The 23789-nt window shown below is 47.2% G+C and overlaps 1 protein-coding gene across 2 annotated transcripts in view; it reads left to right on the top strand.

The window, feature by feature from the left end:
• CRMP1 (collapsin response mediator protein 1) overlaps positions 1-23789 on the top strand; it is a 66780-nt gene that overhangs the window by 35726 nt on the left and 7265 nt on the right. For both annotated transcript variants that reach the window (XM_082462830.1, XM_082462831.1), the window contains exons 5-12: positions 1915-1976; positions 3895-3975; positions 9266-9334; positions 10636-10756; positions 13413-13569; positions 16475-16616; positions 17297-17467; positions 23452-23631. In XM_082462830.1, coding sequence (XP_082318956.1) covers positions 1915-1976; positions 3895-3975; positions 9266-9334; positions 10636-10756; positions 13413-13569; positions 16475-16616; positions 17297-17467; positions 23452-23631 — 983 coding nt within the window. The remainder of the gene's footprint in view (positions 1-1914; positions 1977-3894; positions 3976-9265; positions 9335-10635; positions 10757-13412; positions 13570-16474; positions 16617-17296; positions 17468-23451; positions 23632-23789) is intronic.

Here is a 23789-nt window from a genome sequence, read left to right as displayed (position 1 = left end):
TTGGTAGTGGTACAGTACTGAGGTTTTCATCTGAATTACTTTGATTCCAAATGAGACCAAATCTTATTCTCATCTTTATTTGTTAGGCATTTAAAAAAATTGTTTAAAAATTCTGTTTGCCTTTTTTGCTTCATTGTTTTCATTTTAAGCATTTTAAAATATAAAACAAAACATACAGAAAACCACACAAGGAAAAAATGTGGCTTTGTGAATTATGAGATTACCCTTTCCAGGTAAGAAATAGAACTTTGCCCCAAAAAAAGACCCCCAATAAACCCCTCATGGCCCCCCATTGTAGCCACAACTCCCCCCTCCCCAAAAGTAACCACTGTCTGGTGTTTTTTAAATAAGAGGTTTTTTTAAAAAAACCTTTGTTAAATTTGTTGCAGATATGTTCACCATGTTGGTTGTTTGCTTTTTATTTTGAATTTTTAAGAATTAACTTATAGAAATTTTCCATTTATAACAAGTCAAATCTATCATGATTTGAAGGAAAGCTTCTAATCTGAGATAGCTTTACCCCATCCACCCACCCACAAGAACCAATTCTAGGGCGTATTTATCAATTCTGCCAATTCATTATTTCTGCTTTTACTTGTATTGTTTACTTCTAATTTCTGGTGAATTTCCATTTTCTTCTTTTAAAGATTCTTATCATAGAAGCTTACTTAGTTGATGTATGCTCCCCCTCTCCTTCAAAAAATAATGAAGCATTTAAGGCTATGAATTTACCTCTCACTATGGCTTTACCTGTTTACCCACTGATTGTTCTTCTGTGTCTGTGTATATAACTGGGTTTTTGTTTTTGTATGTAAGTATACTTGATTAAAGAGAGATTGATACTTTTATGTTAATCTCTGAATATTATTTTTTCTTTTAATTTTTCTTAATCTTTTGGGAAAAGAAATTTTTGTTGCCAAGGTTTTCTAGACCAGAAATGATTTTTGGCTTGTCTTCACTGTTGCTTAGTATAAAAGAAGTCTCAATCCCATTTAGTACTTTTGCCTGAATTTCTTCTTTTTCTTATCCAAAGGATTCCTGATTCCATCAACAAATATTAATGGCACAGCACATGCTGTGGATGTGCAAGGTGAAATAATATATAAGATGTGGTTCCCGTCCTCAACCACTTGAAGGCATATTAAGAAACAGTCCTCCCCCCACCTCCTCTGCTCCCCGCTGGCTGCACAATAAGTCCTGTCATCTCAGCCTTTTTGCATCCTCCCGCTCAGAGCCTTAGCCCACCCGTCTCTTTTGCCTTCAGCATCCTCCAACTCTATTTCTCCATTTCTCCCTGCTGTTCTGCACACCCATCCTCCTTCCAGAACTGTCCTTCTGAGACAAAGTCTGATCGTGTCATTCCCTTGCTTTAAAAGCACATGTTCTACCAGATAGTAGTGATGGCTGTACAACGTTGTGAATGCTGTAAATGCCACTGAATTGTACACTTTAAAAACGGTTATGATGGTAAATTTTGTTATGTGTATTTTACCATAATAAAAAAAAGTGATTTTTTTTTTTTTTAAAGCACATGCTCCTTTTTGCTTCAGCCACAGGACACTTTCTCATACCCGCATACCTAATGTCTTTTTATCCTCCGCACTGTCCACACAATGCATACCCATCCCTCTCAGCCCAGATAATTGCCTTCCCCCGGCTCCTCCCCCTCCCCTTCTTCCTTTTCCCCCTTCTCTTCCTTCTCCTTCAGACTCAGCTGACATGTCACCTTCCCTGGAGGCCTCCTTAGACCCTCACCCACACCCCCAGGCTGGCTTAGGTGCCCCTGCTGTGAATTCTGATGGCACCCTTCTGTCTTGGTTGTTACCACCCTGTGCAATGCTTATCGATTTACTGGAAAGACATGTCCTTTCTTCTTAAAAGCATTTTTCTACTCTCTTTTTTATCTTGAAACAGGTGTCAATTCCTTCCAAGTCTACATGGCCTATAAGGATCTCTACCAAATGTCCGACAGCCAGGTAGGTCCTTGCACACCCCCCACCTCCCTTGGGCAAGAATGGGCCTGCCTTGTCAGGCAAAGCAGCACAGGGCAGGGGAGATGTCAGAGCAGGCCAGGGAGGGCTTTGGGTTCAAGTCCTGGTTCTGACACTGAACTGTCAGTCATCGCCCTTCCCTGGACCTGCATTTCTTTCTGCCTATAAGAGTGGCGTGCAGCAGGGATCCCCTGCTTGGTGGTTCCCAAACTCGGCTCGTCTTCAGCCTCATCTAAAGAGCTCACTAAATACACAGACTCTTATATTCCATCACATACGCTCGCGGGTAAGGTTCAAGAGTCTGTACTTTCTGAAAGCTCTGCAGTTGATTCTGGGGCTCAAGCGAGTTTGGGGACCATTACCTTAGCTCTGACCTGGAGGAGAGCCCTGGCTGTCCCTCCGGCCAATTGCAAGTCATGTCCTTCCTCAGTTTTCTCATCTGTACAACGTGAGCATCTCTGGCCCTGCCAACCTCAAACAACTGTTCTGTGGGTGAGATGAGTCAAGGAAGAAGGTGGTCTAAGGAGTACAGGTGTAGGGGGTACAATTTATCGGGCACCTGGCCTTCTTACACCACTGGGACTCTTGGTTTGGTTTTGTTATTATTGCCCTGCCCTCTGCTCGTTAAAAAGGTGGGACTGTGCGGTGGCAAAGGGCATGGCTGCTGGAGCCAGACTGCTTGGCAGCAAGCCCTGACTTTGCTGTGCAGCCTGGAGCAGATTTCCTAACCTCTCTGTGCTTTAGGCCCTTCATGGCACTTGCCTCAGAGAGGGTGTCGGAGGATTAAGTGATTTAATACAAGTAAAGCTCTAGGGCAGTGCCTGGCACACAGCAGGTGCCATACGAGTGTTAATAAGCTGGTTTTCATTATCCCCATGGGGTCTCATGTGCAATGGAAGAAGCACCCATGTCTTACCTTTCAAAATAGACACTTGGAGTTACATAATATAACTTACCCCAAGATGGCCTGGAAACCAAAAGGCTGAAAGTTTGTTCCGTTTCATGGAAAAAATAACGTGTGTCTCTCTAGTGTAATTGAAATTTTCACCTGTTTCATTCTAATGTCTGTTTCACTGAAGCCCTAGTTAGAGACGGAGTTGAGCAGACTTTGGGTGTGTGTCTTCAAAAGTGCTTCATGCCTCCAAGTGCCTCCCCCACCTGCTGTCTACATCTAAAAGCACACATCCTGGGCGAGGGAGGTGTTATCTTGTATGCAAGGAGGACAAAGTTGAGATTCAGGAGTCCCTGGGGACGGAACATGTGGCTTTGGTCCTCACCAGGTGCAAATGTCTGATTGCAGATCCTTTACAGGTGGGAAGAGGGCACTGGACAGTGGACAGGGCCTGGATTGGCGAAATAAGGTGATGCTTGGCAGGATGTATGTTATCTTGAGTATTAAAGTTATTAGAGGACTTGGTCTCTCTACCCCAGTTGGTCTATAAAATGACAGGAGTTGGAATTTTTGTAAAGATGTACACATGCCCTGTGATTGGTGGTGGCTACAGTACAGGCTTAGCAGGTTTAGTTATACAATTTCAGTAAAACTGAAAACAGCTTCTCAGCTGCAGTTGTCACCATTAACAACGTCACACTCCAGAGGAGCAAAGCCACAAAGAAAGCAAAGGCTCGCATGGGTATAATCGTGGATACAATCACGCCTTGGTGTCACTTTTATCAGTTATGCGCCTCTCCCCCACCCAAACTTTCTGCTTTTGGATCTGGAGCGTGTCAGGGTCAAGGGAAAATCTTTTCCAATTCTTACTTGTTGAGCGACGCATTCCATTGATGTGGATGGAGCATGGTGGCAGGCGGCTGACTGTGTGTTAGTAGTAAGAGCAGGCTTTGCAAACGCTCGTGCTGTGACATTTTTATCTCACCCCAACCCCCCTTTATCCCTCCTTAGCTCTACGAAGCCTTCACCTTCCTTAAGGGGCTGGGAGCTGTGATCTTGGTCCACGCAGAAAATGGAGATTTGATAGCTCAGGTGAGTGGTGTGAGTTTCCACCCCTTCCACCTCAGTCTCCTTCTCCTTGTAAAGGATATGAGAAAAGGGGGTGGAGGCATTGATCAGCCAGGTCACTAGGCAATGAAGGGTCAAGCCAAGAACCGGATGGCACGTCAGACACTCCAGGTGTGAGGCACGCACACACTATCTGCAGCGTGGCCTTTGGCAGGTCATAATTGCCTCCTCCTTGAGAATCTCGATTTTCTCACCTGTACAATGGGGGTAATATTACTGCCCTGTGAACCATGGTGGGTTTGCATGAGCAACAAATAAGGATCTGAAAGAAAATGCTTGGAAGCTGGGGTTGCTCATCATCCTGCACGACTTGAGAGCGGGGACAATGGACAGAGCTCAGGCTGGGAGCAGGTGTTCCAGTCTGGCCTCCTGACATTGGGCAAGGAACTCTACCCCACGAAGGCTCCTGTGCTTCATTTAGAAGCATCTGCCTCGCAGTGTGGTTGTGAGGATTAAATGATATCGTGTATGTGTAGATCAATGTCGGACATGTAACAGGCTGTAGCCATTCAGAAGTTTTGGGTAGTGTGAGACGTGAACCCATTTTGATCATTCTGGCCATAGGGTGGATAATTTGATAGGAATAGAATAAAGTCAGCTAGGTTTTAGTCCAGCAATTCTCATAGGAAATGAAGAGAGGAGACAGAGCGGAGGTGGAAGAGGCAAGAATATGCTAGGGAAGGTGCACAATCTACAGGACTCATTGATTGATTGGATGGGGGAAGAAGAGGAGGAAGTCAAGAATGGCTGCTTGGTCTGTGTACAGGGCTGATCATGATGCCACAAATCAAGATCAGGCATTTGGAAGATTTGGATGCATCCAATGAAAGTAGTCAATGCCGTGCGTGATGCTAAGGAGTATGTATATCCCCATTTCATAGGTAGGGAAACTGAGGCTCAGACAGTAATAACTTACTCACTGTTACATGGGGCATCAGAGCCAGGGTGTGAATATAGCTCCATCTGGTTCCAAAGCCCAGTGGAATTGCAACATGACGGTTAAGGGCATGAGATCTGAAGCTTCACTATTAAGGTTAGCTATTGTCTTTATTTCTTATTATTTGTGTTCTTGCAGTTTTTTCTGTAAAATTGAAATTCTTTCAAATTCAAAGTGAAAAAGAACAACTCAGTACCATCACACAGCAGTATTCTGGTCATTGGCAAGAAGTCAGTAAATCCAGCCCTCACCCCAAAAGATGGGATTGTACAAAGGAATGAATGCCGGGAAGTGAGGATCTCTGGGAGCCGTATCAGAGGTCGTCTGCCAGTCTCTCCTCTGGCCCCCAGTGACTGATGACCCTCTCACACGCAAAACACATTCATTCCGTTCCAGGGTCCTCCAAACTCTCACCTCATTACACCATCAAAGACTGGAATCATCTAAGCCAGGTCTAGGTGTGGATGAGGCTTCTTGGGTTTAGTCCCTACAATCTGTAGGTCTTTGAAGAAAATAGGCAAGTTATCTCCCCCCCCCGCCCCCCACACACACTCAACACATGACATATAGTGGTGGGGTGGGCATTCCTATTGAAAAAGGGACAATGGAAAACACCAGGAGTCATTGGTCCATAGCAGTTCTGAAATCCAGTTAGACAAGTGTTGGCAGTTCCTTGATTAGGTCTTAAAGCCTGAGGATAATTCTCCATGGCTCTTGGCTCCACCTTCTGGGCTATTGGCTCCATCCTTCCTTTTCATGAAAGGTAGCCCATGCTTGCAGCTGAGGAATTTTCTCAGCCTGCTTCCTGCACGTGGAATTTTAGGAGTCCAACTGCCTCCATTCATTTTGTATGTCTTATCCCGTCCAGTCCAGGCTGCCGGTGTTTTGCTAAGATAATCCTCCCAAAACCTTTGTGGGCCTCCTCTGAATCTCACAGGAATTCACCCCATTAGACAAAAGACACCCACAGATTTCTTTTCAGTAAGCCCTCCTCCTCCTGGTCAGACAGCCAAGAGGTACATCCTTGAGTTTCCTAGAGGCCTTTATTTGATTGAGAGGATCTATGGGCACACACTCAATTATCTGTCCCTCTCACATTTTACTATTTACTATGAGCAGCAAGAAGAAGCCAGGCGGTACCTTGACAATTTGCTGGGGACTCTCCTCAGCTAGATCCCTGAGTTCATTAGACACATTTGCCCCTTTCCACATCACTGCAGGTGACAGTGTTGCCAAGCTTTCTGCTACTACATAACAAGATTCCCCTTCCTCCAGTTTTCAATAACAGACGCTTCATTTCCTTTTGAGCTCTCGCTAACAAGGTCCTCAAAGTCCATATTTCTACTAAGAGTCCATTTCAGACTAGCTTTCTCTAACACATGCCTTGAAATTCTTCCAGCCTCCATTCACTGCCCGGTCCCAAAGCCACTCCCACATTTTTAGTTAATTGCTATGGCAGCACCCTACTTCTGAATACCAAAATCTGTTTCAGTTCTCTGTGGCTGCATAACAAATTACCCCCTAAATTTAGCATTGTCAAACAAAAAATGTTTTCTACATCATGGTCCTGTGGGTCCGGCGTCCAGATGTGGCTTGGCTGGGTTTTTGGGCTCAGGGTCTCTCACCGACTGCAGTGAAGGTGTCAGGCAGGGCTGCAGTCATCTCAGGGCTGGTCTGGGGCAGGATTCCCTTCCAGAGGGTTGCAGGATTCCCACTCAGAAGGTTGCTTCTAGGATTCAGTTCCTTGCAAGCTATCAGACTGTTGTCCTTTATTCTTTGCTGGCTGTTAGACAGAGGCCCCCTTGGTTCTCTGCCACATGGGCAGCTACAGCATGGTGACCTGCTTCCTTCCAAGTGAGAGCAGGAGAGGGTGAACAAGGGAGAAGTGGGAGTCCCTTTGTAACCTAACCTCAGAAATGACATCCCATCTCTTTCCTCGTGTTCTGCTCATTGGAAGCAAGGTGCCAGGTCCAGCCCACGTGTAAGCAGAGGCAGGCTCACTGGGAGCCTCTTAGAAGCTGCCCAACACATGTATCTTAGGTTTGCCTGGTTTTGAACTTCATCAACATGAAACCACACAGTAGGTACTCTTTTACATCTGGCTTCTTTTGACCAAAACTAGATTTGTGAGATTCATCCCTCTTGTTACCTGAAGCAATAGTATTCTCCTTGTCATCACGGTGTAGAATTCCACTGCAGGGATAGGTCACAATTTGTTCTTCAGTTGATAGATGTTTGGATAGTTTCAAATTTAGGACTACAGTGTATAAAGCTTCCTTAAACATTCTTGTTTAGTCTTTTGTTAAACATATGTTCCCATTTCTGTTGGTAAGTACCTAGGAGGGGGATCTCTGGGTCGTGGGTGTGCACATATTCAGGTCTTACAGTTACTGCTACCCTGTTTTCCAGGGTGTACCAACCTATATCCCACCAAATGTGTGTGAAAAGTTGAGTTTGGAGTCCCCAGTTCTTAAGCTTTACATCAGGGAATTCTTAGCTTTCCTCGCTGCCAACTAAGATTGAGTATTCTCAGCTCCAATAAATCTGTTACCTTTTGTACATCTGTTTCCCAGCTTCCAAAATTTTGTTTCTGTTATCTTCTCTGCATTCTCTTGGTTCTTGTGTACCATTTCTGTCACTTTAGCAGAGTTTCAGGATGGAGTAAAAATAATGTGTGTGCTCAGCCCATGATTTTTAACTAGAAACCCTACTCTAGTCTTTTGTGATCTGTGTTTTTCCCCCCTTACATCATCTTTTGTCCTCCCTCCCTTTTTCTCCTTCCTTCCAACAGAAATAGTAACTGACATTTAAATAGTCTTCCAGAGGGATGTCTCCATGTCATAAATCTTGTTGTAAACAGTTTACAAAAATGCCTTGTAAACACCATCTTCAATAGCTGACATCATTTCATTCTTTACTTAAATCCACCCCAGCTGTTAGATCTTGAAATTGTTTCCAGCTTATGTTCTTATAATAAACTCGAGCTTGATAACCATAAATGCACAGTTGAAATTATGATTTTTTTATTGTTGATAGGGCCTGGGGCTCCTCGTAGGGCTGTGTTCCAGAATGATGATACAGAAACTGCGGAAGTTAAAATTAGCCGCACAGCTGACACCTGGGCAATGTAAAAATATTAGTTTTGAGATATTACAGTATTCCTAAGGAGGGGGCACCTTGGAGCCTTGGAGCAAATAGATTTGCATCTGGGCTATTAGCTCAGGGAACCGTTTCATTTATATGATAAGCTTGAGGTAGAGTTTTCCTGCTAGAAAGACAGGTACCAGGAAGAGGAAACTACAATAGAGAAAATGAGAGCTGCTGACCATCAGTGAGCCCTTACTATACACCAGGTATCGTGCGAGCATTTCACATCTGCCACCTCAGTGATGTATTATAGCAACTCCAGTGTGTAGGTGCTGTTGTTTCCAATGTAAAGAAGAGAAGATTAATGAAATAATGCCATTTGCAGCAACATGGATGGACCTAGAGATTATCATACTGAGTGAAGTAAGCCAGACAGAGACAAATATGTGATATTGCATAAATGTGGAATCTAAAAAAATGATACAAATGAACTTATTTACAAAACAGAAACAGACTCACAGACAGAAAACAAACTTACGGTTACCAAAGGAGAAGGGGAGGAGGGATAAATTAGGAGGTTTGGGATTAACATATACACACTACTATATATAAAATAGATAACCAACAAGGACCAACTGTATAGCACAGGAAACTACTCAATATTTCGTAAACCTGTAAGGGAAAAAAATCTGAAAGGAATATATATATGTGTGTGTGTATATAACTGAATCACTTTGCTGTACACCTGAAACTAACACAACATTGTAGATCAACTACACTTCAGTTTAAAAAAAAAGAGAACCTTGAGGCTCAGAACTGACAGAGACGATCGGTTCTGGAGCTGGATGCCCAGGTTGATTTCTGCATCCATGTCATACCCAAACACCACCCATCTTCCTTCTCTCTTACCCTGCAGCAGAGACTTGGAAGTTGGAAGAGCGCTGGGTGGTCTTTAAGGCTAATTTTGTATAACCCTACTTCCTCTCACTGGTCCCGTGGTGTTGAATAGAGCAGGTGTGGATGGGGATATCCAGGGTTGCAAAGGGGGACGGTGGGCAGGGGTAGTGGAGGGAGCAAAGAAGCTGTGTATCACCGCAGCCCGTTAGGCCCCATGCAGACCACTCCCGCTCCTGGACTCAGCTGCCCCATCTGTCTTAACGGGGCTGGAGGATTGGCCTCTCCTGGCTCTGACATTCTGTAATCACTAACTCATTCGTTCTTGTCTTGCAGGAACAAAAGCGGATCTTAGAGATGGGCATCACGGGTCCTGAGGGCCATGCTCTGAGCAGACCTGAAGAGGTAAAGGAGCCTCCACTGGGTGTGACTCTGGCATAGCTAAGAGCTCACCCCGATGCTGTTCCAGCTGGAACAGCCCGGCTAGAGCCCCCGTCTCCGTCTCATTTCCCCTACATGAGCATCCCAGCACGTGTGGTCCTCTCCGGGTCTGCCCTCGGGCTTGGGAACCCTGGGGCCTGCAGGTCGATCAGAGGAGCTGGGAAAGGCTCTGCCTCTCCCAGGGCCCAGGAACTTCACACCATGGTCCCATGGACACTTCAGAATCCCTACTGAGGACGAGGTGTATTTGATGACAGGAAAGTGGAGCCCCACGTCCCAGGCAGAGGACTTCAAAACAACTGCCCTTGCACGGGCCTCCTGTCCGCTGTGCTCTAAGACTCGACAAGGGACGAATCCCCTGGGAGTGATACGGCGCATGTGTGGCGGGACACGGGGGGTGGGGGGACAGAGGGAAGGCCAGCAGGTTGGGCATGGAACAGGATGGACGTCCAGTATTTTCTGGTGTCTCATCAGATCATTAGTAGTCGTCCCGGACCTCCGCTCTAGGCCGGCCTGTGCCGGACATGGGACGCAACACACGAGTACACAGACTCCTTCCCCGAAGGCTCCTGATCGGGCCCAGTGCTCCAGACGTGAGCTCCACGCCCACGAGCTGGGTTCCCGGTCCCTGGTGAGACCAGGACAGACCTGAGACAGTGTCTACAAACCCTTATAGCACGTGGACGTGGCCACCGCCTCCAGGCATGTGAGCAGCCTGGGGACCCTTGTGGGTGTGGCTGGGCCCCTGGCACGCGGCTGTGGCTTGGGCTGCCTGCCAGCCACTAGCGGCACCGCAGACTGGAAATTAAAACAATACATCACTGGTCCTTTTGTTTGCTCTAGCGGGGGCAGAGACCAAACCCAACAGCAGGTGGTTTCACTTGGTTATTGAACAAATGAAGGAAGGAATGCATGTTGGACATGTGTGTTCCCTGATGTCAGGCATTTTATAAGTAACCAACCACCTTATGGGCCTTTTGATGACTCTACTGCCTAGGCGATCACCTTCTAACAGAGCGTGCAGAATACTTCCAAGCAAGTGAAAAACATAATTCTGCCTTCCAACCCTCTAGCCAAATACATTCTTAGTTTGTCCTTCCTTTTGAAAAATCTGCAGTATTTTCCTCTCTTGATGCAGTAGATTTCCCTCTGACCACACTTAAGGAGAATCAAAGGAGCCTGATCAGGGAGAGCCCTCGGAACTCAGGGTGGGTGGTGCCTCCCATCTCTCCCTCCTGTGACCCATGTATTTGCTGTGTCTGCAGCTGGAGGCCGAGGCCGTGTTCCGAGCCATCACCATCGCGGGTCGGATCAACTGCCCTGTGTACATCACCAAGGTGATGAGCAAGAGCGCAGCGGACATCATCACCCTGGCCAGGAAGAAAGGTACGCGGCCCAGTGCATGGGCCTCCTGCGGGAAGCTGCGGTGTGAGGAAGGGGCATGTCCACCAGGCTCAAGTTCACTGACGGAGCCACTCCCCAGGGCAGAGACATTCTGCCAGTTGCCTGCAGCCTGGGCCCTGTAGGCCAGGTTGAAAAGGGAGCTTGGGATGGTGGGCAGGCACAAGATGGGCAGTCATTTTTAGGTTTGATTCCTGGAGTGCCATGGGCCCCGGGTGTGACCTTGGGTAAGTGGTCTGAGCTTCGGTTTCCCCATTTGTAGCTAAGGTAATTATCCCCTCCCTGTGGGTCACATGAGACCATGTATTTTAAAGATCTGTGAAGAGTTCCAAGTTCTCCCCTGGGTTTCACATCAAAGAAGTGATGGAGCCAGGGCTGCACCAGCTCTTGGTTCCTGCCCGCCCTCTTTCTGGTCCTCTCTCTGGGCCCTTCATCCTGGGTCCCCTATCTAGGGCCTCTTAGTGGGTGCCTGCACCCAGGCTCCACCGTGGGGCCCACACAGAGTCTCAGCTGCAGGTTGGGAAGGAGGAAGGTGTTTTTCCAGAGCCAGATGGTCTGGGGACAGCCCCGTGCTGGACATCAAGGGAGTGTGGCAGGAAGGCAGCCTCCAGCTCTAAGACTTGGACGCACTACTTACCCTCTCTGAGCTACTGTTGCTTCATCTCGAAACGGACCCGATGGGCTCACAGATGTGAAATTCCAGCCAAGTCCTTGGCGGGTCCCGAGGGCTCCTGAGGACCCTGGGGCACAGGCGCCACTGGTGCTCTGAGCGGCTCTGACCTGTGTGGTGGCCATTCCCCAGGAGACTCAGAGGAGCCACCCGAGTGCGGTCCCCAGGCCTTCTTGACTGAGGCCCACAGTCCCCAACACCCACCAGATAGAGAACGAAGGTTGCCCAAAGCAGCCTTCCTTCCCTAACTCAGGGTGAGAGAGAGAGAGAGAATGACAGAGGGGGTAGCACACGTCACACGAAGACAGTCGCTAGAATCCTTTCGTCCTGTGGACATTCACCAAGAATGTTCACCACCCGGACAAGGTCCACCCGTCTGCTTTCTGGGAGTCGTATGAGGTTGACCGGGAGCTCTGGGTCGGAGGGGGCAGCCGGGTGGAAATCCACAACAGCGGCACAGCCCTGACCGCCTCCACCGCCCTCTGCATGCAGGATGCTCCTCATTTCTTACAGGAACCCTTCGTGGGAAGTGTACGTGGCTGTATTCTTAAAAATCTTTAATTGTGTATTTTATTTCACCTAGTATATCCAAAATATTCATTCCACGTGTAATCAGTATAAATGGATTAAGATATTTTGCATTATTTTTCTGTACTGTCCTCGAAATCCAGTGTGTATTTCACCCTGACAGCACATCTCGACTCAGACTAAATGCCTGAAAGCCACATGTGGGTGGTTTCCGTGTGGGACAGAGCAGCGTTGAACCCCAAATACCTAGTTTTAGTATTTTTAAGGGCAAGCTGACGAGTAGAGGCATTGTACAGAGAGTGATCTAGGTTAGCACAGCTTGCTGAGGACCAGCCCCAGGTTAAAGATGAGGAAACTGCCTCTCAGAGAGGTAACAAGAATCTGGAAGCAGCGGTAAGCATGCCGGGGAGCTAAGCCTGCAGGTCCTGGAGCTGCCGAGAAATAAAGTGACCTCCACCCTCTCGTGGCTATTTCAATTTAAGTAAAGTTAAGTACAATTTTTAAGTTGGTTCCTCAGTCGCGTTAGCCCTGTTTCCTGCTCTCCAGGGCCACGTGAGGCTGGTGGCCGCTGTCTTGGGCAGAACCATCCAGAGCAGTCCCAGCACCGCTGTGCTGTTGGGAGTCGCCGTCCCAGAGCCAGGCTGCTAGAGCCCAAAGCCTGCCTCCCGCTTGCCAGCAGGGTGACCTCGGGCTGATGCCACAGAACCCTGGGCCCACGTTGTCCCCTTGGCACTTTCTCTGCTGCGGAGATTCTCACTGGGAAGCCTGAGACTTTGCCCCTGGGCTTTTGTTCTGGCAGAAACACCTCTGGCCCACTCCCTGGAAGGCAAGCTGGACTTTCGGCAAAGTGAATGCTCAGAAAGGAGCCCTCCAGTAGTGGGTTGGTGGCCGCACGTCCTGGCCTCTTGGCCCCTGTGGGGTGGGATGGCTCTGAGGCTGCCGGGGTCCCCAGTGCACTGAGCTGCGTGTGCCCAAGGCCACGACTCGGTGATAACTCATCTTTCCTTGGCTTCTCTCTCTGCCTTATGTCACTTCCTCAATCCCCACTGAGTTGTTTCCTGGAATCACCTCCGAATAAAACTCTTGAACTCGATTTTTCATTTGAAGATCTGCTTTTGGCAGAATCCAAACTGAGACAGCACGTCAGGTCTCTGCTTTGGCTGAGCATCGTAAAAAGAGATAATAGTCAAAAATAGTCAAATCCAAATGCTAAAAGCATTCACAGTCCAAAAGGCTGCTGAGCAGGACAGCGGGGTGCTGAGTGCCTGGTGGCCGAGGAGCTGGGGCTCTGGGGGGTGTGTGTGTGTGGTGAAGCCTGGGGGAAGGATGGGCGATTTATCCCCAGTCTCATTCTCCAGCCTCGAGATTCTACTTTCCTGCACCCGCATCTCCCATGAGAGACCATTCGCTCTTAACCATGCGTGTTTGTGTTTGCCTCCCAAGGCCCCCTCGTTTTTGGCGAGCCCATCGCTGCCAGTCTGGGGACGGATGGCACCCATTACTGGAGCAAGAACTGGGCCAAGGCGGCGGCCTTCGTGACCTCCCCTCCCCTGAGCCCGGACCCCACCACGCCCGACTACCTGACCTCCCTGCTGGCCTGGTGAGAGCCCCGGGGGTGGCGGGCTCGTGGGCCTGGGCAGGGGGGCAGGACTTCTGGGAGCGGAGGGTTGAAGGGTAGGAAATCGCAGCTGGTTCAGACACACTTGGGAAGGGGCCTTGGGTTGGCTGCCCGGGAGACCTCAGAGCAAAACCCCAGGTTGTTTACAGCAGGCCTTCGGGCCTTTGAGTCAGTAACCGCTCCATTCATGTTTATAGGTCACCTCCCGTTCATTCAGCGATATTTAAGCACCTTCTGTGTGCCTGGCGCTGTGGTGTATTGGGAAACACCCAGAATTAGGAATGTGAGACCAGGATCCTAATCCTGCCTCAACCCCTAATTGGCTGTGTCACCCTGGCCATGTCACATAACCTGTAATGTCTCTGCCTCAGTTGACGCATCAGCAAAGTGGGGAGAATACAGTACCTACTGCAGAGGTGGGTGTGAGACAGCGTAGGTAAAAGGCCTGGAATTCAGGGTTCACAGCGGCCACTGCATTACACTCTGCTTCCTGCACACAGTAGGAGCACAGCTACTTTAACCCCTTCTCTGCCATCAGCCAGTGTGAGGGAAGAACACTTAAGGCCACGGGAGAAGGCTAAGCGGTGAGGTGTGCAGGCTGCTCTGGAAGCGGAGATGCAAGCTTGGAAGGCTTTCTGGAGGAAGTGACATCAGGCTCAGAGCTAGGGGATGCATAAGAGTTTCCCTGAGGGGCGAGAATAAGGTGGGACTTCTGATCAGAAGGAACTGTAAGGGGGTGAGGGTGTGTTCTCCTTTTCCCTAAATGCTGCAGCAGCCCATGACATACCTGGCGTCTGCAGCCTGATGTCTGGTGGGCAGCTCCAAGTCCAAAACAAACCCCCCATCTTCCCCCATGAAGCTGCTGCTCCCACAGTCTTGCCCATCTCAGGAGATGGCAGGACACAGACCAAAGGCCCTGGCATCTAGCCGCTTCTCGCCTCCTTGGCTGCAGCCATCCTGGCTCAAGGGCCATCATTTCTCACCTCCTGACAAGCCTCTCTATTTCCGTACTGCCCCTTCCACACCCTTATCGCATCACAATCTGTTCTCAAAAGACGCTCAGGTATTTTAAAACATAAGTCAGACCAAGCCAGCCCTCTGCCAGGAGACCTCCAGGGTCCTTTCCTCTCAAAGTGAAACACAAGTCCCCACAATGTCCCTCAAGGCCGAGCCTGATCTTGCCCGCACTCCTCACTAACCTCGCCTGGTCCTCTTCTCCCCGTGGCTCCCTCGGTCCATCCCACTGCTGTCACGCTAACTATAGACCCCAGGCAGGATGGTGCCACAGGGCCTTTGCACTCACCCTACCCCTCCCTAGCACTGTTTTCTTCGTCATCTTGCGGTTTGCTCTCTGCCAACTTCAGATCTTTGCTGGAAGATTTCTTCTCAGTGAGATAGTTCTGATCATCTTAAAAACGGCAGTCCCAGCGCTACCCCATCACCCCCCCCACCTCCCCCTAACTCTCATTCTCCTGACCGTATGTTCCTGGCTCCCGCCCCCCGCCCACCCTGCACTGGAATGTCAGTTAATGAACACAGGAATTTGTCTCTTTCTGCTTATAGATGCATCCCCGTTGCCTAAGACCATGCCAGACACAGGAAGTGTGCAACACACCTTTGTTGAATAAATGAGTGAATGTCACATCCAAATATATTTCTGTACGTCTACATGATTGCTAACATGCCCTGGAGCCCCGAAATGGAGGCTGGCCTCTGCCTTCTTTGAAAATCACAAAATAAAACTCCACTTATTCCATTGATTCAGATGCCAGTTAGGGGCTCATCATACAGCCCCAGAGTATTTTCTCTCCAAAGCCTGAGTGACAGAAAAGCAAAGCCAGTGAGCTTGTGTCACTTTGCTACAACCAATGAATAGCATTTTGTCCTTCGGGCACAGCACAGACACATTAGCCAGGCCTTACATCAACAGCCTTGCAGAGGGAGACCAAGGTCAGCACATTATGGTTTCCCATGTGACCTGGCGGAGACACGAGGCCAGGGACATGACCATCCTTCCAGCACGAACATCCGTGACTCTGTGAGACACTCAGGCACGTGCTGGAGGCTGGGTTTTATTCACTCACTTATTTATATATTCATTCAGTCACTCATCCATTCATTCATTGGCTCCACTCAGTATTTTTTCTTCAGTTTTAAACCTTGAGATAAAATTCACATAACATAAAATTCACCGGGCACTCGATTTTAAAGAGAAGAGGTGGAGGATGGAGAGGGAAGCAAGGGAGTTAGCATCTTTGGCACCTGCCGTGTGCCAGGCAAGTAGCTCATTGTCTCCTCAGGGTGATCCGGGAAGGAAGGTTCCATTCTCTTTTCCATTTTACACATGAAGAAAAGAGGAGTGACTTGCCTGGCCAGGAGGTGGCAGTTCTGGGATTTAAAAGCAGACCCGTTGGATTTGCAAAGTCAAATTGCATCAGGGGCTGTTCAGGGGTCTAGTGAGATGCATGGAAGCAGAGTCACTCTGTTGGCCTCTAGCATCTTCTGTTCTCAGCAAGTCTCTCCTCACAGATGCCTGCAGCATCTTGAGGCCCTGTGGGCTCTCTCTGGGGGGTGGAAGAACAGACCCACTGCCCCAGGATCAGAGCGTTTTAGGGCAGGAGGAGGAGGAGGCTGACCCGGAGAGCCTTACCTGGACCAGCTGGAGCCCACACTCAAACAGAACCCTCTCCCGATGCACAGGCCTCTTTCCAGTCTTCAACAAGACACCAAAGGCCACAGGGCCTTCTGGTGTCACTCAGTAAGGCCTGTGATGTGCCCCAGATCTCTGTGGGGTTTGAGTTTCACAGCCTCCTTGGGTGTCTGAAGTCAGGGTCTACTCCTCAACATGAGCTCAGGTCTGAACCCCACCCTGTTCTGTCTTTGCCAGTGGAGACCTGCAGGTCACAGGCAGCGGCCACTGTCCCTACAGCACTGCCCAGAAGGCGGTGGGCAAAGACAACTTCACTCTGATCCCTGAGGGTGTCAACGGGATAGAGGAGCGGATGACCGTGGTCTGGGACAAGGCAGTGGTAAGGCGGCGCCATCTCCCTCCTGGAATATTCTAGAAGCACCCCTCCTGGCCCTCCTGCCCATCAAAGCCATGCATTATGCACTTCTGGTTCTTAAAATTCCCTTCTTACTTTGAGGCAGAGGCAGAACTCACTAGGAGGGCACACAGAAAACATGTGACCCTTAAGAAAGCAGCGCGAGTCCTGTGGTGTCCTTTGCATTTGCGGATGTGACAGCAGCTGTCCTTTAGTCTTTATAAGGATGAAAATGTTTTGTTTTGTTTTGAACCACATCTTAGTCCACGTAAAGATGACTTTGTAAACTGTGTGTGTGTTCGGGTTTGGGGTTGAGAGTGGGTATGGAGGCTTCCTGTTGCGTAAGGAAGCCCCAGGTCACACCTTGATCACTCACTTGAAACGGTAGATCTTTATTTTCTGTTAAACTTGGGCCCAATGAAACTGACCAGATGTCAGGGTGGCCGTTGTGGAAATGTCATCACACCTCTGAACGGTTAATTACGTTTCCGCTCTGATGAAGCCAGGCCTCTGGCGCTCTTTCAGGGCGGCCTGGTTTCAGCAGGAAGAGGAGAAAATTCCAGAGTCCTTGTAAGGACTCCTGTTGGCTGGTTTAGGTCTGTGCCTGTCTGCCCCTTCTGGTCCTGTTATGAGATGCTCTTTTCACCAATGTATCTTGCCTTCAGGCTACTGGCAAAATGGATGAGAACCAGTTTGTTGCTGTTACCAGCACGAATGCAGCCAAGATCTTTAACCTGTACCCCAGAAAAGGGCGGATTGCCGTGGGCTCGGACGCCGACGTGGTCATCTGGGACCCTGACAAGGTGAAGACCATAACAGCCAAGAGTCACAAGTCGGTAAGTCCCGGTTTATTAGTGACACTCCTGGCTTGGGTGAGCAATTCTTGCTCTGCAATCATTTTAGAAGCCTCTGGTTAAAAATGACTTATGAATTTTCCAACTAGAATGTGATCTGATATCTGGCATGACTCCGCCTTTCAGATTTCTCCTCCAGTTGGAGAGATTGGGAGAAGGGTTTGGAGCAGGCTCAACTAAGCTGTTCTTGCGTGTGTCTCTCCCACGTCTCTCTCTCTCTCTCTCTCTCTGGGGCTCCTATCTACAGATGCATGCATTCTTAAACAGCTGACTCTGCTCCTAATTCCATGGAGTAAGCCATCAGGCTCAGAGAGGGGAAGTATAAGGTCCAAGCTTCTTTCTCCAATTTAGTTATCAAGCTGGAGAGGGTTTGATCTGCTATATCAGAAACCTACTTTAGTTTGGGGCTGGGCTCGCAGTCATCAAAGGAAAGGATTGGACTGACTCGTGCACACTCTCCCGGGCTCCAAGCCCCAAGCCTAGGGGTGTGGGTTTTCTCTGCCCTTTGTGTCTTACATGCCCTTGATTTCTTCACTCATCCAGCAAACCTCTAAGGATGCAGAGAGACGTAGGACATCTTTCCCTCCCTAAGTGCTCACTTCAGACCCACTCTGCATGGTCAGCAGCGGTCTTGGGTCCAGGTTAATGTTCACACTCACAAGACACAGAGTCCTCAGCCTGGTCCCTGGTTCACCAAAGTCTGTTACAGGCCGTGGGCTGGGAGGCAGAGCGTGTGCACACAACATCACTCTGCGATGGGAGACCTCACCCCCCTCGGCTGCCATTCCCCAGCCCCGTGGTCACTTGCTCGTGAGGGGCGAGACCATGTGCATGGGGACAGAACACCAGGCACGAGGAAGCCTCAAGAGAAAGTGACAAGGACCACTTATAGCAGCTCATGAGTGTGGCCCCCAGGTCCCCCTCGGCCGCAAGACCCATGGCCTGGGGAGAGGGAGGTCTGTCCAGCTTATCAACCAGTGGTCATTCTTAAAATAACTAGAGCTCCCTGATGACAGGCTGGCTTCCCTCACCCCCCTCCCTGGGGACAGGTAAGGAGGAAATGAGCCTGCGGTAACCTCCCCTGGGGAAAGGTGTATGCTCTTCTCCACACTCACCGCCCAGCCGACACACGACTCCATTTTAATTACTATGGATGCGGTGATGTGCACAGCCCAGGTGGGGTCTGGGAAGGCAGGAGAGGCACGCTGCTCCCCAGTGGTGTCAGCTCACAAGGCCGCTGTGGTCCAGGGAAGAAGAGGACACCTGGGTCAAGGAGCAGGGGTTCCAATTGTTATCAAACTCCAAATATTATCAAATATTATCTTGTAGTTACTCTGTGCTTACATTTTCCATGCATCATCTCACTTAATACAAAACCTTCTAAGTTAGATATGTTATTATTTATTAATAAGTAAGAAAATGGACAGAGCGAAGATACGTGTATTAGTTTTCTGGGGCTGCTGTCACAAAGTACCACAAACTGGTGGCTTGAAACAACAGAAATTGATTTTCTCACAGTTCCAGAGGCCTGAAGTCTGAAATCAAGGTGTCAGCAGGGCCAGGCTCCCCTGAAGGCTCAGAGAATCTAATCTGTTCCATGCCTTTCTCCTGGCTTTTGGTGTTGCTGGCCATCCTTGGTCTGTAGATGCGTCACTCCAATCTCTGGCCGTCTCCCTATGTCTTATCATCTTCTTATATGGACACCAGTCATTGGCTTTAGGGCCCACTCTACCCCAGTGTGACCTCATCTTAACTAATTACATCTGCAATGACCCTATTTCCAAATACAGTCACATTCTGAAGTACTGGGGGTGAAGACTTAAACATACCTTTTTGGGGACAATTGAACCCATAATAATAAGTCACATACCTGAGATTACCCATGTGAGAAGGAATGTTTCAGATTCGTTAAACTTGAAAAGCGTGCCCTCTCTGTCCCAAGCCAGATTTGAATTATTTTCATAATAAGAAGAGGACAGTTCAGGATGCCGTGAGACCAATTGCCCACAGCGTTTTTGTCTGTTCCATTTTCTCTGTTTAAAGCAATGCAATTCACATAGTGCAGGAAACGAATGTTTTTCAGAACATGGATTGAAAAACGCTCTTAGAGGTTGGTTTTATTTTTTCAGTTTTAAAAACATTACTTTCCTTTTGACGATGAAAATCTTTTCTTATATCTTGATCGGTGATTAAAAATTTAAATCTACTTTTCTGTAAAAAGAACACAACTTTTATTCTTTCATATCTTCGTGGGAAAAGTATTTGCTTCGAAGTATCACACCATAGGTCACATACATGCTTGTATATCCATAGACTACCTAGGTTTTTTACACTCTTTATGTTTAGATATGATTCACGTGACATAAATTTCACCATTTTAAAATGTACAATGCAGTAGTGTGTTTAGTATATTGAGAAAGTTGTACAATCACCACTACTAATTCCAGAACGTTTTCATCCCCTCAGAAAGAAACCCAATACCCGTCAGCAATTATTCTCCATTCCTCCTCTCCAGGCCCCTGTCAACCACAAATCTGCTTTCTTTCTGGATTTGTTTATTCGAGACATTTCCTATAAATGGCATCACACAGTATGTGGCCTTTTGTTTCTGGTTTCTTTTTACCTGGTATCATGTTTTGGAGGCCCATCCACACTGTAGTAGGTATCAATCCATTCCTTTTTATGATTGAATAATCTTCCACTGCTTGGATAAACCACATTCATCCACTGATGGATGTAAACATATACCATGCTTATCCAGTCGTCAGTGTCAGGCTATCTTTTATAGGACATAAAAGACTGAGGAACAGTAGTTGCTTCCTGGGAGAGGTACTGGGGAACTGGGGCTCCAGGATGGGAGACACAACAGTTTTTTAAATCATAGTCTTTTGTATTATTTGAGTTTTTACATTGTTCATAAGTACCTTTAGGAAATGAAACAATTAGATTTTATTTATTTTTTTTAACATCTTTATTGGAGTATAATTGCTTTACAATGGTGTGTTAGTTTCTGCTTTATAACAAAGTGAATCAGCTATACATGTACATATATCCCTGTGGGATAGGGAGGGTGGGAGGGAGACACAAGAAACAATTAGCTTTTAAAACTATGTGGTTGTGGGACTTGCCTGGCGGTCCAGTGGTTAGGACTCTGTGCTCTCACTGCCAAGGCCACGGGTTCGATCCCTGGTCCGGGAACTAAGATCCCGCAAGCCATGTGGCGTGGCCAGAAATAGAAAAATTAAACAAACAACAACAGCCAAAAACTCCATGTAGTTGTGAAATATAGACCGTGACATCTGTGGGTAATATAACCTGAGCCTCATAAGAATTCCCCAATTGAGGAATGCCACTGTGGCGTGTAATGTGTCCTTCCACTAAGAAGACAACTAACAGACCATGCTGCGCTGAGTTGGGCAGTTGTCTAGTTTTGACTGGGAGGTGAGTGATTTGCTTCTTGCACTGCCTTTCAGTATTTACAATCCACATTTGGGCTTCAGCAAAATTGTAAATTACTGCCTAGCGGGGTCACTTCAGGGTGACTCAGGAAGTGTTAGATGAGCTCATGTTAAAACTGAAAACAGATCTTCTGCCTGGGGCCTGGGAGGCAGCGGCCACAAAGAGTCTAAAGCATAGTATTAGCAGCTGTTTGTAAAAAATCAACATGATTGTTTCCCCGGAGCCCTGAGTACGCACCTAAAAACCATCAAAAACAATAAGAGAATCCATCAGCTGATTCCAAATCAATATAAAGAATTGATACCTTTTCTATGAGATAATTAAAGAGCACTTTGAAAAACAGAATGGAAATCAAAATCCTGTTTCTAATAACAATCAAAACTAAAATGTTCCATAAGCGCAAGTCCTTTTATGCTAAAAACATTCAGTAGAGTAAAAACATCAGTTCTTTCTAATTTAATCTATAAACTTGAAGTCATCGCATCAGAAAATGGAATGGAATTGTTTTTTAACTAGAAAAACAGAGTTCCTAGATGGACAATTTGAGAATAGCCAAAACATTTCTAAGAAAACGAAAACTAAAGAGAGAACGCTAATCATCCCAGTTATTAAATCATATTATAAAGCTACAATGATTGAGGCAGTTTGGTATTAGCAGAAGAGAAAAGAGAGCCAGGCAATAGACGACCGCATATATGAGAGTTTGGTTTCAACAAAGGAGACTGTTAAAATTACACAAAGACAGTTATTCAACCAATTGTGTTTGAATACCCGGCTCATAGGGCTAGGCGGCTGCTGTACTCTTGACCACAAAACTAATTCAAAATGGGTGGAACATTGAAATAAAATAAAGTTATAAAAGGACTAGAATAAAACACATTTTTAAAAATGATCATTTTGAAGGGGAGAAGACCTTTCTGAGCAAGACACAAAATTTAGAAAATAAAAGAAGATTGGTCTGTTTGACCACTGACTACATACAAATTAAACCAAGAAAAAAAAACCCTCTATATTGCAGCAAATGATAATATTTATTACTTTATGAGATCAAAAGGCAGAGGACAGACAGGGAAGTTTGGTAATACACAGTATTGGTAATACACAGGACAAACAAAGGGAGAGATTTTTTAACATTGAATATGTCCTTAGAAACCATTAAGGGAAATACCAAGAACCTAAAAGAACAGGGCGCAAAAATGCAGTGACAGAGGAAGAAATATACAAAGGGTTTCTATTCATTTAAAAACAGATCCGATCTCAAATACAAATCACTGCAGTGAGATGCTGTTTTTACCTGCGCCAGTGTCTGAGATGCAGGGGTTTAATAGGATGGAGCTGAGGTGGAACTAGCATGCCGACAAACTCATGGAGTTTTGTTGGGAATGGAAATCAGCGCTGCCTTTTTTGGAAGGCAAATCTGTCAAAGTTAAAATCCGTTTACGCTTTGGCCCAAAGTCCACATCTACGAAGATATTCACACGTGCCGGTGTGGACACTCAAGTGTGTTTATTGTGCTTTTTTAGCAAAAGCAGGGCAAAGACCCACGTGCTTGTCCCTGAGAATTGGATAAGTAAATGATAGTATGTCCCTGGGGTGGAATCCAGTGCAGCAGTTTAAGGAATATCAAAACATTTTTAACCCACAACACAGGAACGTTCGCTGATGGGGAGCATTCTCTGAGGTAAGGAGAAAAACTAAGGTGAAACTGTCCAGAGCGCTTGGAACATGAGAAAGTTACTCACGCACAGAAAATATCTGGGGTTCCAGAAAGGTCAGTGTGAGGCAGGCATCTCAGTCTGAGGTCAAAAAGAGACCTGCTTTTTAAAATTATATATATCTTTTGTGCCGTTCGACTTTTTACCATATTTTTTACCTACTTTTTGAATAATCAAAGAGTTTGGCTGGTGGTAGTTGTATTCACTTTAGGACTAATGAAAGGAATGCATATATTCTAGGAAATGTTTTGTCTTTCAAATTAGTAAATAAATAAATAAATAAAAATGACCTTACCTAGTGCCAGAGGGGATTTCATAGACATGAAATTATGAAATATTCCCCCGCTGCCGATGTCGCGTCAATCGGTCCGATGCCATCAGAAAATAATTTGGCAGCCTTTCAAAAGCTCATGTCCTTTGACCCAATAATTTAATTTTAGGAAAAATGAAAGAAAATGTTTTTAAAAGAAGACCCCAAAATGTTCAGTTATAGTCAGAGTGGCTTCATTGCCTAACTCCAGGAACCCCATTCACTTTCACCATGCCCCAGACGATATTAGTTAGATTATATAAAACCACCAGCAACATAAAAGCCCAACTGTGAGGGGCTGATTATGCAAATGAAAGTGTACAAAAGAATATTACACGGTCCTAAAGGTGTTTTCCAGAAAGAACAAGCATTGGAAAATGCCTGTGATAGGATGTGTAGCAGAATCACCATTAGGATGAACAGGGCTGATGTGGAGAAAAGCCTTGGAAGCTGGATAAAAGCCCGTGGTTCTTGCCGTGCAGGCTGTGGAGTACAACATCTTCGAAGGCATGGAGTGCCACGGCTCCCCGTTGGTGGTCATCAGCCAAGGCAAGATTGTCTTTGAGGATGGCAACGTCAACGTCAACAAGGGCGTGGGCCACTTCATCCCGAGGAAGCCCTTCCCCGAGTACCTCTACCAGCGCGTCAGGATCAGGAACAAGGTATGTGGAGCCAGGGTCTGCCGTGTGCAGAGCAAACAAATGTCACAGCTGCACGAGCCTCCCCTTCCTCACGTGTCAGATGAGCTGGGACGTGACCTGCCTGCGTCTCAGGCTGGAGTGAGGACCAGACGAGACCGAGGAGGTGCCAGGGATTTGCC

Source organism: Balaenoptera physalus, assembly GCF_965194825.1.
Source record: "Balaenoptera physalus genome assembly, chromosome: 5".
In the NCBI taxonomy this organism is placed as follows: Eukaryota; Metazoa; Chordata; class Mammalia; order Artiodactyla; family Balaenopteridae; genus Balaenoptera; species Balaenoptera physalus.
The sequence above is the reverse complement of the archived record's forward strand: the minus strand, read 5'-3'. Positions and strand labels throughout refer to the sequence as shown.